The sequence below is a fragment of the Pituophis catenifer genome, unplaced genomic scaffold (genome assembly GCF_029215685.1).
Source record: "Pituophis catenifer annectens isolate HBS135680 unplaced genomic scaffold, rPitCat1.0.hap2 SCAF_1, whole genome shotgun sequence".
Lineage (NCBI taxonomy): Eukaryota > Metazoa > Chordata > Lepidosauria > Squamata > Colubridae > Pituophis > Pituophis catenifer.
The window spans coordinates 315034924-315054428 of NW_027256881.1; the positions used below are offsets into that span (position 1 = coordinate 315034924).

General features: G+C 35.8%; 1 protein-coding gene across 3 annotated transcripts in view; it reads left to right on the forward strand.

Moving 5' to 3' along the window:
* KLC1 (kinesin light chain 1) overlaps positions 1-19505 on the forward strand; it is a 45187-nt gene that overhangs the window by 20795 nt on the left and 4887 nt on the right. The window contains exons 8-14 of one of the 3 annotated variants that reach the window (XM_070942222.1): positions 3734-3907; positions 4077-4176; positions 6057-6106; positions 6205-6272; positions 8087-8195; positions 9567-9728; positions 15636-15754. In XM_070942222.1, the coding sequence (XP_070798323.1) occupies positions 3734-3907; positions 4077-4176; positions 6057-6106; positions 6205-6272; positions 8087-8195; positions 9567-9728; positions 15636-15754 (782 nt within the window). Of the gene's footprint in view, positions 1-3733; positions 3908-4076; positions 4177-6056; positions 6107-6204; positions 6273-8086; positions 8196-9566; positions 9729-14094; positions 14285-15635; positions 15755-19505 lie in introns of those variants that run through there. The other 2 variants (XM_070942231.1, XM_070942239.1) reach the window with 2 other exon arrangements.

The following is a 19505-nucleotide window of genomic DNA, read 5'->3' on the forward strand; positions in this document are numbered from 1 at the left end:
ATATACCAAAAAAACCCCTCCTAAAATTGTAATAATAATAACAACTTGCCACATACTTTTAACAAACAACACAATAATTACAAATGAAGCCAGTAAAATTAGTTTAGAATTCAATAAACAAATATTAATAAAAATCAGAATACCATTACATTTAAAATATTGCCCTCGGTTATTTTTGTTACAAATATAATATTGGCAGTACAGGTAGTCCTCAACTTACGACTAAAATGGAGCTGCCCATTATGTTTGTAAGTTATGAAAGTCATAAAGCAGGTTATCCACATGATTGACCAGATTTTGCAACTTTTTTTTGTTGATGGTGGTTGTTAAGTGAACCAACTATTTGCTATGGTCCAGTTTTGCCAAACAAATTCTATAATAATTTGCAGAAAGGCAGGTTTTTGGCAAAAATATCATAAAATGTTGTTATATGACTACAGGATTCTGCAAACTGCCATGTAGGCCAGTTCCCAAGTGCCTAAAATGTGACTGTGAGGGGGCGGCTGTTGGAACTTTAGAAATGGGTTGTAAGTATCCTGGAGGATACTCTGGAGAGGTCCGTCAGAATTTAAAAGTTGCTAAGCAACCAATTTTAAATTGAGGATTACCCTAGATGCATGCAGGCTAAAGAAGAAAACCATGCAGTTAGGATTTTTTTTTTGTTATAAATATTTGGTGTATTATGGATATATTGCAATTTGTTATTATAGAACATTAAAATATTTGTAATAGGACAAGGACTATTATTAATTATTATTAGTTATTAATAAGGAATATTGTATAAACCCTTTTACAAGTAGTTTTATAAACTAATCTACATACCAAAAAAACCCAACCCCCAGTGAAAGCATTAGCACATGCAGCAGGGGAAAAAAACAGCCAAAACATTTTTTAAATAGTTGTTACATGAATGTTTTAAGCATATTTATCATATGACATTTTTTTTCATTCTAAGGGAAACTTCCTTAATCACAGAATTTCTAATTTAAAAAGAAAAAGATTGGGGAGTGTTCTCACTTTGCTAGCTAAAATCTGAGAGCATGAAAGCAAAAGGGGATTCTGAAGAAAGCAGTAAGAATACCATGATGGAGGCTGGGAAGTTGAGCAACAGGGGACAGAGATAATAAGGGACAAAGATAGCAATAGCAATAGCATTTAGACGTATATACCGCTTCATAGTGCTTTTACAGCCCTCTTTAAGCGGTTTACAGAATCACCATATTGTCCCCAACAATCTGGGTCCTCATTTTACCCACCTCGGAAGAATGGAAGGCTGAGTCAACCTTGAGCCGGTGAGATTCAATCTGCTGAACTGCAGCTAGCAGTCAACTGAAGTAGTCTGAAGATATTTTCCTGCAGAGCTTTTTCTATAAACATGATGGAATAAAGAAATTAATGAAGTTGGAAGGTATAAATAAATGAGAAGAAAGTCTGAAGAAATATGAAGTTACATAACCAGGGAATTTCAATGCTTTATATGTGTGCGTGGTAGATTAATATGATTGGCATATCACAACAATTTAATTGCCCAGCCTTTTGTTTACTGAAAATATACTAGATTAAATCCTTCAGAGACTACAGGTAGGCCTCGATTTACAACAGTTCATTTGGTGACTGTTCAAAGTTACAATGGCAGTGAAAAAAGTGACTTATGACCATTTTTCACACTTACAGCCGTTGCAGCATTCCCATTGTCATGTGATCAAAATTCAGACACTTGGCAGCTGACTCATTTATGACAGTTGTAGTAGCCTGGGGTCATGTAATTACCTTTTGTAACCTTCTGACAAGCAAAGTTACTACCTTAACAACTATGTTACTACCTTAACAACTTCACGTAACAACTGTGGCAAGAAAGGTTGTAAAATGGGGCAAAATTCATTTAACAACTGTTTCACTTAGCAACAGAAATTTTGGGCTCAATTGTCGTAAAGTCAAGGACTAAGTATAGTTATTTACTCTTATGTATTCTACGGAAGATAGTATTTTCCAGACAACCCATAATTGTGCTAGAAAATTTGCTTTGGCCTTCCAGTATATTTTTGAAAATAGAGTCAATGGAAGAATCATTCATGGTACTTTCTTTTCCCATCCAAAATATCAGCCTTACCAGGTAGACCAGACAGGAAACATGACCATAATTGTACTTTATTGTAAAGCTATATTAATAGAACCTTGCAAATCTGAAAGTACAAATCTGTCGTTTCCTTTACAAACCGAAAAAATAGGGAGGGTCCTTATGAGCCTCTTGCTCTACCCACTGTCCAGCTGTGAGCTATGCCTTCTCTTATTTGATTATTCCCACACAGCATTTCTTCGCTCCATCTTCAAAGGTCTTCCCCACATACCATTATACAAAACTTCCAAGCAAAGGCACTGCTTATTAGACCTTTCCACACTTGTTTAACTGTAAGCAATTCTATAAAGTTAAATCTGAAAAACTTTAAGCATTAACACGAAAATCATGAACCAGAATATTTTCTTAAAATCTGCATTGCACGTAAATGAATCCTGCTAATGCTGATTGATGAATTTTGGGCTTGGGATATAATTAAATGATTAATTTGAGAAACATAAAATTCACTGTAATACATTCATTATAAGGATATCAGTAAGAAAAACTAGAGAAATAAATGCAGTGGTGGGCTGCAACCGGTTTAACAACTGGTTCTGTGAGCGCGCGTTATGCACGTGCACACACACCTAATACGCTTGTGCCAGTGGTGGGTTTCAAAATTTTTTGCTACTGGTTCAGTGGGCGTGGCTAGGGGGCATGTGACTGAGTGGGTGTGAGTGGCCACACCCACTCAGTCACATGACTCCCCATCTAGCCACACCCACAGGAAAAGGTAGGAAAATTTTTGGAATTTCCACCTATTTATCGCTGCCCTCCCTTCGCCAGTCACCCCCTTTTCCCCTCCTTTAGCGGCTCCAGCCCTAGCCCCACTTTTTGTTTGGGCTGCTTACCTTCCACGGCGGCTGGTCCAGAGTCCGGAAGGCAAGCTGACCGGAGTTTTTGGCGGCCCCCAGCCGCCACTGCTGGAAAGCGGCTGGCAAAGAAGCCTCCCCTGGCTGCAGGCCGCTGAAAAGTACCAGAGGTCGTGGAAAAAGCTGCTGCCGTCGCCACCATGTTCTTTGCATATGCGGATCCCATTGGACTTGCAATGCACATGCGCGAAGAACTTGGCAACGAACATGCCTGGTGGGGCGAGCGAGTGGCGACCGGAGGACCAGTTTGGGGGCATGGCCAGCTGGCCATCGCTACCGGTTCGGTGACCTTGGCCATATTTCCGCCAATGGTTCGTGTGAACCGGTATAAACTGGCTGAATACCACCTCTGTCTTGCGCGCAGCGTTCAAAATAGAGCAATTTGAAGCTAGCTGCTTACCTTCTAAGGCAGCCCCAGCAAGTAGAAGGCATGGAAATCAGCTGTGCCTCACGAATCAGCTGAGCCAGAAAGAAGGAAATATAGGACAGAATGGGGTGGGTAGGCTGGGACAGCTGATCGTTGGAACTACCAGTTCACTCGAACCAGTCTGAACCGGCAGCAGCCCACCATTGAGTAAATGTGATAGTAGTAATTCAATCAGCCATCAGTTGATAAAAAATGAATACTATACATAGGTCCACTGACAAAAGAATAGATAAAGATTATCTCCACACCCCAATCAAATAGATATTAGCTGTATCTGAGAAAGAAAAGAATTAATGTGGAATTCCTCTTTATTTCTAGGTGCTGGGAAAAGACCATCCAGATGTTGCCAAACAGTTAAATAATCTGGCATTACTATGTCAGAACCAGGGCAAATATGAAGAAGTAGAATACTACTATCAGCGGGCACTTGAGATCTACCAAACAAAACTGGGGCCAGATGATCCAAATGTAGCAAAAACAAAGAATAATTTGGTATGTTTGTATAATAGAATAAAAAGCAGAGAAGCAAGCCATTGTGTCTCTCATTTGCTGAAAATGTGAAACTGACCTTAGCTGCTGGCTTGTCCTACAAATGCTTACACAAGTGCTAATACTGATATTTAAATTTAAAACATGCTAAAGTAATGGTTTCTCTCTTCAGGCATCCTGCTATTTAAAACAAGGGAAATTTAAGCAAGCAGAAACTTTGTACAAAGAGATTCTTACTCGTGCCCATGAAAGAGAATTTGGCTCCGTGGATGGTAAATGTTTGTATTATGAAAAAATGTTAGACACGGATATTATTTTCTAAATGAGATGGTGTATGCATGTTACTTTTTTAAAAATAATACAAATTTTAGAAAATCTTATATTAAGAATTAGTTCTATATTAGTTCCATATTTATTTCTATATTAGTTCTGCAGATCTGATCATTTCAAATGATACATATTTCAAATTGTACTTGAGGTATGCCCAACCCACCCGCCCCCCCCATTTTAAATTGAGCAGAATTCACTCCCTCTGTGTGTGTGTGTGTGTGTGCGCGCACCCCCACCTCTCTAAAACTCTTAGGTCTGCAACCATTAGCTGGGCATAACACTGCATCATAGAGCAACAAATTTTCAACCAAGATATCTCAAATGGGCTAACTTAACAGAATGCATTCAAAAATCCAGGAGCCATAACTCTTGTGGAACCGAAGTTTGGTGAATTTTATAAAACATTTTATGTTTTATTTTATTTGTATTATAAAACATAATACAAAATGTCTTAAAACATATTCTGCGGTCAACTCCTCATGTTTGACTGCGCTTTACAGTTCAACATGAGCTACTTTTGAGACAGGTACATCTCTGAATATCTCCCTGAAGCTTTAACAACATTTCTAGTACATTAGAAGCTCTGCCATTCAACAATGGCATTGTTGAATGCATTGAGGAATCTGATAAGGAAATAGCTCTAAAATGATGACTCAGCAGGTCATCGGTTATTTCAGTACATAATGAATAAGGGATGGAAGAAGCATTTTTAAAAGCAAAACATTCAAATGACATTGGTTACAATTATCTGTCTGCTTTTAGGCCCCTTTTCATAAGTAATAGAATTCTGCCCAGTGTAGTAAAATATAGTACTAAAAAAATGAGTCAGCTGAGTGTTGTTTCACACAAGAAATACAGATTGTATATAGTAATTTCAGTGTAGTGACTTCATTGCATTAAATCAGTTATGTTAACAAGGATGCATAAGTTGTCAGAAATACTGTCATCAATGAAAAACTTTGTAATGTTTTAGCAGACAGCAGTGTTCTCTCAACGTGCTATTTGAAGGCTGGTTGAGATCAAAGCTACTTTAAATAGCATAAATAGGTCCTTTTTTTCACAATTCTAGGAAGGTAGATGCATTTTGACACAATGGGATGAGATAACTTTCTGTGGCATTCACCTTATTTTAAAAAAGATAGAATTGGGTAATCTTTACAACAATAGAAGTAAGCTACTAGTTAACACTGACCAACATGTTTTAGAAACTAGAAGAGTCTAGGATAGATTTCTCTATATACAGTTGTGCTCATAACTTTACATACCCCGACAGAATTTATAATTTCCTGGCCATTTTTCAGAGAATATGAATGATAATATGAAAACCTTTCTTTGAATGATTTTAAATTGGGTTTTAATTTTGGGTTTTAAAATTCGGCCAAAACTATTTAATGATTTTAATTAATTTTAACTAGGATATTGTATATTTGTATATTTGTATTTTAATTCTGGCTGTACACCGCCCTGAGTCCTTCGGGAGAATGGGCGGTATATAAATAAAATTATTATTATTATTATTATTTCACTCATGATTAGTGTTTGGCTGAAGCCATTTATTATCAATCAACTGTGTTTACTCTTTTTCAATCATAATGACAACAGAAACTACCCAAATAAATGGCTTCAGCCAAACACTAACCATGAGTGAAAGAAAAGTTTTTGTGTTATCATTCAAATTCTCTGAAAAATGGCCAAGAAATCATAAATTCTGCCAGGGTATGCAAACGTATGAGCACAACTGTAGTTATAAAATGTTTCCTTAACCATTATTCTGGAATGGTGGTAATTTTATTTCACAATTCAATATTTTATTCTTACATAGATGAAAACAAACCGATTTGGATGCACGCTGAGGAGAGAGAAGAATGCAAGGTAAGAAATTAAAGAACAAAAATGAATGTATAAATAAATATGTGGTTGTTAATTTATATTCCATTTTTCTGCTTCTTAATATATTGCTCTCACTTTAGGGAAAACAAAAAGATGGCATGATATTTGGTGAATATGGAGGCTGGTACAAAGCTTGCAAAGTTGACAGGTATACTTTCCCCAAATCATTTGTAGTGTTTGGCTGTTAGCAGTAGTATGAATTCTGAAATGTAAAGGAATCATAATTATTTTTGTTCCCACTGGGCTAGGCTCTTCCTGGAGAGTGGGGGAGTTTGACAGTTTTGGGCAGTAAATTCTTGAAACCAGAAGCATTTGAAGTGTTTCCAGTGATCTGGATCAAAAAAAAAATGGCTGTTCCATCTGTAATGTTTTCTGTAGAATATCTCAAAGTATTTTCAGTTCAAAAATTATAAAACCATCCACCTGAATAATATGGTTTGGACCAGTGATGGCTAACCTTTTTGCCATCGCATGCTAGCAGGAGGGGGGCACGCAAGCGCCTGCCCACACCCATAATTCTATGCGCCCTGCCCCCATGCATGCGCGCGACTCTCCTCCCGCTCCTGGCACACAATGGCTTGGTAGGCCCGTTTTTTTCTTGGTAGGCCCCAGCCTCCAGAACCTTTCTAGGAGTCTGGGGAGGGCAAAAACAGCCTTCCCCACCCCTCCGGAGGCAGAAAACGGCCCATTTGCCAACTTCCGGTCCCACCAGAAGGGCCTCCCCAGATCCTAGAAAAGCTCTGGAGGCTGGGGAGAGGGAAAAACAGGCCTTCCCCACCCCCCACCCCCGAGGTCCTCCAGAGGCAGGAAACAGCCTGTTTCCCTACTTCTGGTGGGCCCAGAAGGGCACCAGAGCTGAGCTTCCGTGCCCACCGATATGGCTACGCGTGCCACAGGTTCATCATCACGGGTCTAGACTCTAGAGAAAAATCTTAAACATTCTCAAGAATATTCCTGAGTTGCTTGAATATGCTGCTTTGCAAAGCCTTCTGCAGTCACTAGCTACAGAGTGCTGCTCTTTAGCTAATGTATTTACTATAGCAATTAAAAGCATTTTGTGGCCTAAAGTGGTTATGCTAGACAAGCACCATAACCACTGTGCCTTGAGAGAAGGAGCGCACTTCGTATGTTTGTGTTATTTTTGCTATTGCTCTTTGTTTTTATAATTCCTATTTTTAATATTGATGTGGCATTGAACTTGTAAAATGTTATTAAGATGTGGTTTTACTTCTTTTATTGGAATAAAAATGTTTACACTTGCTGTAAGAGACAAGTAGCAAAAAATGATAAATCAAATGCAGAGTATTATATATCAGATATTTTTATGCAGTTTTTTTTCCTTTAAAAAAAACTGAACAAAGTTATAAAGGGAAATTGATAATACAATTTGTATGTTTTAAAGCTATTGCTTTAGAACTAGCTATAAAATGGACTAAAATAACTATGAAAACAATTTGTGCCCTTTGCAAGTATGTTATCCAAAAATCACTTACAATCTGAAATCTGATTTCTGCATGAACATTTCCATAACAAGCAAGTATTTAAATTCAATTCTCTTAGGAAATAAATGCCCATTACTTCATTAATTTTTTAATACATACTGCTGTGGTGCTGCAGTGGTTAGAATGCAGTACTACAGGCTACTTCTGCTGGCTGCTGGCTGCTGGCTGCCAGCAGTTCAGCAGTTCAAGTCCCACAGGCTCAAAATTGACTCAGCCTTCCATCCTTCCAAGGTTGGTAAACTGAGGAGCCAGATTGTTGGGGACAATATGCTGATTCTGTAAACCGCTTAGAGAGGGCTGTAAAGCACTGTGAAGCGGTATATAAGTCTGAGTGCTATTACTAATTAGGCTTAAGATGAGCATGGGCTTTTAATCTTCCAATGCAGTCTTAAGCAGGATTGTTGCAAGCTTGGATTGTTGTGGACTGCTATCAGAAATAATTTTGATTTTTAATTAACAGTCCAACAGTTACAACTACTTTAAAGAATCTTGGAGCACTTTACAGACGTCAAGGAAAGTTTGAAGCTGCTGAAACACTAGAAGAGGCAGCAATGAGGTCCCGTAAACAGGCAAGTACTATAACACGAAAAGGTTCTTCAAAATGTTTAAAGTGTTTAAATTTTTGATATTAAGCATCATTATTTTAGAGCAGAAGAAAGATAAATTTAGGAACAAAGGATATGTATTCCTTTATTGCATGCAATACTAAAGAAAACCTGCCATAAACAGACCAAACCAACAAGTTCAAAGATATCTTTGCAGCAAAATGCACCACTGACTACAAGTCTGTGCCCAGTACAAGAATCCACTGCTAGCATCTTTGACAAATGACCATTCAGTATCTGTCTAAGCACCTCTGTTTAATCAGTGACGCGCAGGATCACAGTTTGCATACATAGGAGCTTAGGAGGCCGACCATAAAGGAGTCCTTTCTACATTTTTAAATGAATACCGGTCTCCAAATCAATAAACAAAGGTCACTAGAGAATGTAGCAGTGCATAGAAAACAAGGACAAATGATCAGTGACAGCACCAAAGTAAAAAAAAACTTGCAAGAGCCGTCCAGGAATCTTGCTTTTCAGATGCACCCAGAAAACCCAAAAGCAACAACAACAAACCAAGGTGATCTGCGTAGATATTGGAGACAAATTTAAACTACATTGATAACAGTTAGTTTTATTCAGCTATGAGCTCTCTTTCTTTGTCTTGTTGATTATGGAGCTTTCAAACTATCTTTGAAAAAGAAAGTTACTGCATATAGATTTTTCATATTTCAACATTAACAAGAAAAATTAAAAGTTGTATGGAGTACACACACCTAACTAGCAAAAAAGTCAGACAATTCATGGCATGACGACTTTGGCTGGAGAAGAATGGGCCTTCAGCCTGAGCACCAGTTTCATGCTCTGTACACTGTATTGCTTGTTCTTTGAGTACACGATACTTCAGGGCAAGCACAACCTATTGTGAGCCAGCTGGGTTAGGCCTGGAGTCCAGCAACACTGTTACTGGCCATACTTGTTGAAGGTAGACCATGTGGATGAATCCTGTTCTAATGTATATTCTGCATGGACTAAGTAAACCCATGTGGATTCTAGGTAAACCCATGTGTTAGAGTATGATGCTTATTTAGTGACTGCTTAGAGATTGAGAGGGACTCCTGGGTGAGCCATCCATTGTGCATTCCGTATGATTGAAAGAGACACAACCAAATCTGACTTGCTCCAGTGTCAAGCCCTAACAAGTTGAACAAAATCAAGGAAGGAATTTTAATACACAGATCCTAGTAAAGCATATTTAAAGCTACCCTGGGGATAAATATAGAATCTTGGAAACTATAAAAGAATTTTCTAATCTTCATTTATTGTGAATTCATTAAGGCGGAGTGATTTGAAAAGCTCCTCACTGATGTTTATTTTGTCTTCCCCTTGTTGTAATAGGGACTTGACAATGTTCACAAACAAAAAGTTGCTGAAGTACTCAATGATCCAGAAAGTATAGAGAGAAGGCAAAGCCGCGAGAGCCTTAATATTGACGTGGTAAAGTATGAGAGTGGACCTGATGGAGGAGAGGAAGTGAGTATGAGCTTAGAATGGAATGGGGTGAGTACAGTACACAGTGCAGTCAAGTTTTTATTCTGTTGGCGTTATAACTTATTCTTGGTTTATATTCATCTGCAGATTTGAGTAAAAGAAAAATCCTGCTTTTTATATTTTAAGATCAATTGGAAAATACTCAAATGAGGAAAATCTAGGAATTAATATTTGGATCTTGCTGTGCGTGCTTGAATGCTGATTGAATGTCCTAGTTAATACACCGCCTAAATCAAGCTAATGGTTTTTTTTTAGTGGAAGCAAAGTATGACAGTCACATGCTTGTATTCTTTATCACTTAAAAAGTTTGCTGATTCAGGAAACAAACACTGCTGTAAATTCAGATGGAATGATATAAAAGGAAAAAAGGAAAAAAAAACCCAAGACACTAAATTGTGAAAACAAAGTGAAAATAACTTCTTTATAAATGAAATCCACTGGGTTTTTTCCATACAGGTAGTCCTCATTTAATAAACATTCATTCAGCTTCATCGTTTAAAGTTACAGTGGTGCTGAACAACTAGTTTGGTCATGTGATTAAAATTTGGGTGCTTGATAACTTGGCTGTACTTATGATTGCATTGGTTCTTCAGCTCTCCTCACTTTCCCTTCTGCCCCCCACCTGTTATTTGTCCTTTTGGTCATCTTATACAAAGTGGCCTCTTTGGTGGCGGTGGTGGTGATAATGGTGATAGTGGTGGAGCTAAAATAGGCTCAGGGTCTTTAGCCTCAGCCAGCCACACCAAGTCTACTCACACCATTCCGCAGATAGGACTCACTTTGGAAGGCCTCAGAAGATTTCTGAAGCATTGTGAGAAGAGTACACATGATTTAGAGAATGACATGAGTGGCCTTTGGATGAAGGTCTGGCATACTCAGCAGCTGCCTCACCTATAGCCAGGTTGGGCCTGCCTTATCAGCAGTGAGAAGAAGACAGTGAAGATCAGCTGGGTGTGGCAGGACTTGCAGAATGCAGGGCAGTGGTGGTGGCTGGGACTTTGTGCTGTGGCTCTAATTGGCTGTAAGTGTGGGGCTTAAGGTGGCACTCCATGTTGCTGGTAGTGCTGACACTGAACTAGGGATCCAGGAGTAGTGATGGCTGACTGAGACTGCTGAAGGCCTTGGGCCTCTTTTTTGTGCTGCTGCTGCTGCTGCCAAAGAGTGCTGCTGGGCAAAGTGGCCAAAGGCAGAGATGGAAAGGAGATAGGAAGGCTCCCTTAACTTACTGGAGCTCAGGATGGGGAGGGAACAACAGGAATAGTTTAGATCTAAGTGGGTCCTCGCTTATTCACCAGTGGGATTCACTTAACAACTTCAATGACGACTGCCAGGATTGCTGTTGCTAAGTGATGTGGCCACATGACATTGTACTTTTCGATTGCATTCCTTAATGACAGAAATTCCAGTCCCAAGTAACGGTCGTAAGTCTAGGACCACCTGTATGTTGTGAGGTGTGCTGCAGAATCTACTTCTGCATTCAACATTTCTGAAACTTCATGGCACTAGAATGCAAAAATAAAATATGGGTCTACAGCTGGATAAATTACTGCTTCCAAACACCAGGGAAGTCTTGCATTTTTAGAAAAAAACTTTTTTTTTATCTCATGCCATCTGTTCCCATTGGGTAATGTAAAACGTGAGCCATGGAAGTTAAAACAAAAAGCATTTTCTAAAGCCAGTATTGTTCTTAAATAATTGAACCTGTTTTTTTATTTGTCTGATAATTTTATCATTGTTATAATGATTCTTGCTTGTTGTAGCAGCAGATAGTTTTCTAGCTTTGATTTTTAACTGGATACCCTGAGCAGATAGAATTATTGTTCATCATAAGCGCATCATGATAATTTTGTTTTTATAATACATTTGAAATCAATAGCAATTCATCTTGCATTTGGAAGTGTAGATTAGTTTCAATAGTGGATATTTTTCAGAGATTTCTTCTGTTGTTCTAAAATGTTGCCTGAATTTTAGAGCCCCAAATGTTGTGTAGCTCTATTTTATTCCCTTCTTCTTTGACTTTTTTTCCTGCTCATCTTTGTCTTTGACTTTTCTTTGACTTTCTTTCTAATTTAGTATTAACAGTGCTAAGACAGTCAATCAGCATATAATAGAAACACCATTACTTCATTATTCTTTTATTTTTCCTGTTGGAATTAGAACTGTGTACTGTACTCTTCCCTGTTTTTTTTCCTCTGCTTGGCATGCCTTTAGTTTTCAAGTGCAGGAAGATGCACTGTTTGCATGTGTTTTACTTTTTATTAAGATATATGCAGATTTGCAATTGATAGAGCATTCAAGAAAATAAACAGTATTTCTAGATCACAAATAGTCCATATTTTAAAATATTCTGATCAATAAATGACTTCCTTTAAAATGGAAATATCTGCTTTGAATAATATGTGGTCTTTAGGGTTGAGTAAACCAGATTTAAATCATGTCAAATGTAGCTGTAATTTAAACATATCCATCATATTCTTATAAAACACTGCTAAATTTGAGATTCTTCTCTAAGAGTATTAATCATTTTTCATTGTTTTAAAATGTTATCTTTGCCTGAAAAGTCATCTTTAAAATAATCTTAGCAGTTTGTGATATTGAAATACGGAAATTTAATACAATAGGGATTTTCAGCCTCTCTCTTTTGCATTCCCAACTCACTTTAATATCTCAGTAAAGAGAAGGTCAAAGGAGCTGATCTACTTGACAGCTACCTGTTCTTAGCAGCAAATTTTAGCTCCGCTTTTCGCTGAGCCATCTTCAGTCTGCCACTTGTTCCTAGAAGTCCTCAAGGGACTGAAGGCAAGTAATTGCAATGGAAATAGATTTCAAATGTTTATTGGGATACAATATACTGTATATTTATATATTCTGAATAGAAGGTACAAAAATTTAAAATCTTTCAGAACAGCCTCTTGATTAAAAATAGATGTTATATTTATATTTTTTTTAAAAAAGAAGGGCTGGTTATCCTACCTAGACAGTAATGCTTCATGATGTTTTATTCATTCTTACTCCATATTCTTACAACATTCTTCGTTGTAAAAGTGGTCAAGGCAGTATTTTAAACAATAAATACAAAAAAAATGTTACTTTAAAACTTTAAATATTTAACATACAGTATTGCTCCTGTGCTGTCATAGTTTTGGAAAGTCTACCAATATGAATAAATGTGCTAATTTAGCTCCATGTGTATAACTGTTGGGATCCTCCTCAGGGATGATAGTTTTCTAATCTTCAGTATTTTTTGTTATTTTATAATCATTTCCTCTCCCTCAAAAGTGCTTTAACAATCAAAGCTTGGGAGAAAACATGCATAAATTTATGTATTTATTTATTTTTATCCATAAAAATAAATTGCGAACATAAATTGTGGTTGTAAACTTATTGTTATTTATGAAACTTGTATACTACCCATCTCGCTGAGGTGACTCTGGAGGGGTTCAATTCTGATACGGAAAACAAGTGTTTAGGTTGACTTTGTCATCAAAGGTAACCTAAGCCTTAATTATAAGCCCCTGATGCTTTACTGTTTAATTAAATACACACAGATTTGTCAGGCCTGAAATTTGCCTAGGTTTTCATTAGATGTTTAAGATAAAGGCAGGCCAATCTCATTGGATCTTACTAATAAATATGAGGTTGGTGTAAATTTAGAACTGTCATACTTCCCTCCTTGCAATCTAGGTGGAAAACAGTTAATCGAAGGAACAAAAAAGAAGGAATTGATAAATAGTATTTATTCAAAGAAAGGTTGAGGCCACAATACAAGTATTCCAACAGGTATCTTTCAAATCTTACAGTATTCTTCTGTTTAGGCAATTTATCGTTGCAAAACTCTTGCCATTTCTTCTATTTTTTTAATGTAAAGGACTGGACGCTTGCTTTGTTAATTTAACAGTATAATTAAGTTTTGGAATATTGATGCATTTATTATGAGCACGTTTATTCCCATTGGTATTGTTCATAGTATCTAAAAATTAAATTATTCTACCTTGTTCTGGTTTTTTTAAAAGGTTTTTTGGTCCCTTTTGACTTTGGCTGATGTGTATTTTTAATGGAAATTCATTGGCTATAAAATCTATATATTCTCAATTATATTTGTTATATTCACAGGATGATTCTGATTCTTTCAGCATGCGAATGCTATGAGTTTTGCAACAGAAGACAAAGGCCTGCTTAAAGGCTTTTATTTTCATTTTAAAAATATTCAATTTCCCCCCTCTCTGCTAAGTATATATATGGAGCAATTCACATAATATTTCATGTGACCTAGAAATACTGTTAACAAGTATTAACAAGCTTGAAACTGAAAACTGTTGAACTTTCTCCACAACAGTTTCATCCAGCTTTTTCTCTCTCCATTTCTGTCCGACAGGCCTAGATGCCTTTTCTGACTCTAATACTGTCTCCTGCATGACGGGCGTACACCATCTTCAAGCTCTAACTTCTCTCCACTACTGACTGCTGTGTATTTAGCAATCCCTTAAGATCTTTGTCACAGCTATACTTCCTGTAAAAATGGCCACTTCTTCAGTGCTGGTGTCTCTTACATTTGGGACAGGGGATCTTTCTCTTGTATATGTGTCGCTTTGCCAGATATGTAGTCTTCTAGAATGTAGTCTTAATATCCATTTGCTGTGTAACAGATGAGTTAACAAACAAAGAATGAAAATTCATAAGTAGATGTTTCACTATAATGAAAGATAGTTTAAGTTATTACACAAAAAATTAAAATGGCATGAAGGTTAGTTACTTTGACAAAGTAATTAGTTAAAAAACCTCAAATTGTAAGGCACATACTTACATTGTATTTAGACTTATAACAGGGTTTAACATCAATATAGATGTCTTGACTTAATGCTTATTCAAAAGTAGCAGTGCTGTTTAGTATTCATGTGAAAATGCAATTACGCTTTTCTCTACTAATCTTGGTGATGGGTGACTTTGTGTATTTGTCTAATAAACTCAGTCCAACTGATGTCTGTCTCTGTCTTCTGCGTAGTACTTTCTGACCTTTTCTGTATGGAAAGATTTATTTTCCAAAAATGGCAAGGTATTAGTAACTTGAAATAAAGCATAAACAAGTTACTTAGAGAATAAAGTTAACAAATATTTCACCATGTAAACTGGTCTTCTGGAAAATGAAGTAACATGTCACCAAATATATTATTGTAAAATTATGGCCTTGCATCTTAACTTTCAAGAATACTGTTAAGGTTAAAGTGCAAGAATTTAAAATGTTTTGTGCTCTCATATGCTTTTGTTCTTAATATCTGCTTGCTACGTATGAGTCAAATGAGATTGAGCCTCAATAAAATCTTGCTCACTCAGCTGTTACTATAATGCTACTGCTTGGTGGTGGGCTTTTGTTGTATTCTTATTACTGCATCATGGCTTGCATAGAATGCAGTAGTGGGTTAGATGTCTATGCTGCTAAGAGAAATGTTGGCTATTGTGCAAGGAATTGCCTTTACCTGTACTGTTTTGATACACGTCCATTTAATTTCAGTGGAAATGAGCAATTAAGTGTTCAGATAATTAAAACATTTTAGCTTATTAAAACTATCTACCAAAACTTGTTTCATTGAAATGTATGAGAATTGTAATTCTTGGATAACTTGTCATCATGATTAAGTTAAAGTGATGCACCCCCGATAATATGCTGTGTACTTATTTTTAATCTGTTAATTTCAGAGCCATTATCACAGAATCTTAGAATTAAGATTCAAAGTGATCTTGGAGATTATCCACTCTATCTGTTAAGAATAACTTTTTGTTAAATTTTGTTTGAAATTGAGATACTTCCTTATAACTTCAATGACAGCAGAACATAACCAATTGGTGTTTAGTTGTGATTGCTAAACTCTGACAAAGGATGAATGATTCTGTGGTTTTAAACGTGCTCATTTTTTTCAGGATGGCACTGGATCATTAAAACGCAGTGGTTCCTTTAGCAAACTTCGTGCTTCAATTAGACGCAGCAGTGAGAAGCTGGTTAGAAAACTGAAGGGAGGAAGTTCACGAGAAAGTCCTGGGTAATTATTTCTAGATGTGTTGCAACACATGGGAATTGAATTATGCCTAAACCTATCCTGCTGTGTAATGGGTTTATCTGCTGTGTGAATGCACCAGAGTTTAATCAGGAAGCAGTTCGCACAAAAAATGCAGTACACAGGATGTTGTTGAAAGTTGGTCATAAACAGTTGTAAAAAGTTTGCCCTTAATTTGATTGTAAACAGTATTATGGCTTTGTAAAAATTTTGATATTATATAAATGACTAGTTCAAGAATTGACTGCTCTGTTATCCCACATAGAATGACTAATGCACTTGGCTGGAATTTCAGCAGGTTCTCCTTAGTAACAAAATACAAGCCTTTTAATTTATTCTGAAAAAGTTATTAAGTTTTAATTGGTACATGAGAAATTGATGCATGTATATATATAATATCTAATCAAACTAGGTTATTGAATCTGTACAGATCTATTTAACTGGGTACCTGTTTACATTGAATAAACATGTAAACATGTAATTCTCACATACTAGCTGTTTCATCTACTTTGTCTAGAATTCCTGCGAATAAACTATTGTTATATTAAAATGGACTGAAATTCTTTATCCAGTCCTTGTAATGAATAAAAGATATACTTGGTACCAATATCATCAGTACACACACACACACAGATATAGATATATAGATATATAGATATAGATATAGATATAGATATAGATATAGATATAGATATAGATATAGATATAGTTAGAGAAAGAGAGAGATAGGGTGTTGTTTCCAAATCTAAGTAAATAAACTTTTACAGATTTTATTACATGAAAGTATTATTAATTGTTACAAAAAGTTACACAATGCCATTTTCAGTAAAAACAATGGAGACAATCTTGTTTGAAATATAGAAACCAATCTATTTCTATCTATGGTGCTTTGACAAAAAGGTAACAGTAATAAAGGAAATGAAAGTCTTTCTTTTAACAAGGAAAGCATCTAGTCAGATGTGATTCTTTTTTTTTTTGCTACAGTAAACATGGTTGCTTCTGCTTGTGATTATCTTTTTACTTTGTTTGTAACCATCAGGGCCTTTATCCCATAATCTTTTCTATTTCTGTCACTTTCTAGTTTGGAATATTTCAGTATTTAGGCTATTGATAATAGGTTTTGGGGATACTTTTTCTCTGAACTACTAGATTTTCAGTCAATAAATAATAGCAAAATATTTCCAAAGCCACCTACTTCTTTCCTTAAAATATACTTAAACATGCCTTTTGTTTCTTTCAACAGTATTTTTTTTTTCTAAAACCAGCCTTTTCTCTTTGTCTTTGAGTAAAAAACAACTTAAAAATTTGTATACATTTTGCAGGTCTTTTATATTGCTTTAAAATGTTGTATTAGCATATGCTTTCATCACTTTTAAAAAAAAGCTTGTTTACAAATAAAAAAAATACTTAATTACTTTCATTGCTTTCCAAAGAGCAACCCACTTTGTTCTGAAAATATACATTCTATAAAATATTGTTAAATAACAGTATTATTTAAGTGCTCTTATTTTCACTGAGATCTGCTATTTCTATTCATTTGAGATCATTTTTTCTGATAAATCTGTACAAGTGAAAAACCTATTAGTTTTTTGAATAGTATTGGATATGGGGAAAAGGAAATAAATGAAGATTACTTTTATTTTTATTATTACTTTTTGTTACTATATTACTTTCATCCTGCTGCATTCCTTAAATATGATTATTATGCTAAGAGTCAAGAAACAATTTAAAACTTTTATATAAATGGCCATGATGATTTTTAGATTCAAAATAGCAGGTCTCAGAGCAGTATCACAAACTGCTTTTGACAGCCTGTCTTAAGAGGTTTACACTCTTGGAACACTGCTGTTTATGAATCATAAATCCATAGGTTCAAAACATGTATGACACCTTGAATACTGCTGCAAATGGGAATTAGCCCAACTAGAAGAGTAACAAGATTCCGACCTGCTTTTATTTAATACAAACTGTTATATAGTTTAACCTCTAACTAGTATCTCATTTGAAGTGGTATCTGTCCATGATGATATTTATGCGTGATCAGTAAAACATTGGCCCGTAATGTCAATTTTTAGGGTTGGTTTTGTTTTTTATTTTTATAGAACAATCTACACCACAACCTACCTCCAATTTAGAACTTGGGGCCAATGGTTTAGTGAACACGCTTAAGGAAATCAAATTAACACCCAGCAGTAAATAATAGGTTTTCCTTTATTCAATTCTAGCCTCCACTAGGCAGAATATGTTCAGATCAAATTGACTTAGATTTAATTTTTTATTACGGACAAGAAGCCATAAACAGTGATTTTCCAGTGCAGTGCAAAGAAGTCACAAACTGTGTACATCTGTACTCTACAGCCATAAGATAACATTCTAGGCTTCTTCCTCCTACCTCTCTAAATTAACTGGTAGGCCTCTTGATGCTAATGTCCTTCTCTTCAGTCTCAGCCCTTACACACTCCTGTTTTACACAGCCCTGTCTTTAGTGGGCTATCTAGTGCTGATATTAGTTAAAATCCTCAGGATTTATTTTCTGTACTTTATTGATTTATACTTGAAGAAATGGTGCTGCAAGAATAACAGTATCATGACCTGGTTGCAGATTCTAATGCAGAAGGAAATTTTGAAACACGTAAAAACCAGATGTTGTCTTGTCAAAGATTTCCCGTATTTGCAATGGTCATATACTGTACGACTACTTGTATTGCAAAACAAATTTATATCACCATGGGTATGAAGTCAAATTGATTATTTAATGTTTCAGTGTCATCTGTGGATAATTCTCATTTAATAGCTGATAAATTCAGATGTTCATATCTGTGCTGTGTTAACCATTTTTAGATTAACAATATGTGTTTAACAGTATATATAAATAAATAAATAACATGTAAATATTGCATGACTTACTGCTTTATGTTGATAACACCTGTATTTTAATATGCATGCATTGAAGTTCTTGGATATGCGGAAATATATTGTTATTGTTGGCACTAATACAGTGTAAATATTTCTTATTTTGTATACCTTAGTTTATAATAAATTTGCTTGAATTTCCAAGGCTTGTTATATTAATGGTACTACTTACCATTAGGAATGCATAGGTGAGTTGCTGGGGCTGTCTTTTGGCTAATCTGTGCCAAAAGATACGGTGTGCCTGTCTACTGATATACACTTGCTTTACTCACAACACAAATCTATAAAACCAAGTAATTTCAGCCACCACAATCTGACCTTGCCAGCGCAGGGAATAAACCGTTGCAAATTTCTGTTAAACTGTTAAAAAACCCCTTACCTTATAACTTATCAAATGATTACTGAAAACTGACTGGGTAGTAATAGTCAACTCTTTCAAGTTTTTCATCCCAAAACATCCAAGTTTAATTAGTCACCCAACTTTACTGTTTTAGACCTTAAAGGTTCATAAGAATCCTAGCTGGCATATGTCCAGGTTTTGCCTACATTTACTTCATTTAAAATTAGTGCAAATGTTTGCTGTGCTGAGCACACCAAGAGTATAGAAAAATAGTAATTTGTGTATTATGCTACTTGGTTTTAAATCTTTAAGGATAAACCCTCTAAAATTTTAGAAGCCCCTAAATTATTATAGCTATAGTTCAGTGTAGGATAATTGTTCAATAAATCTTGGAATATATCATGGAAATTCTACAAGGTTTTATATGCATTGTTACAGCTAAATATGATAATAACATCCGCTGGAGCTTAAGAGTTGATTACA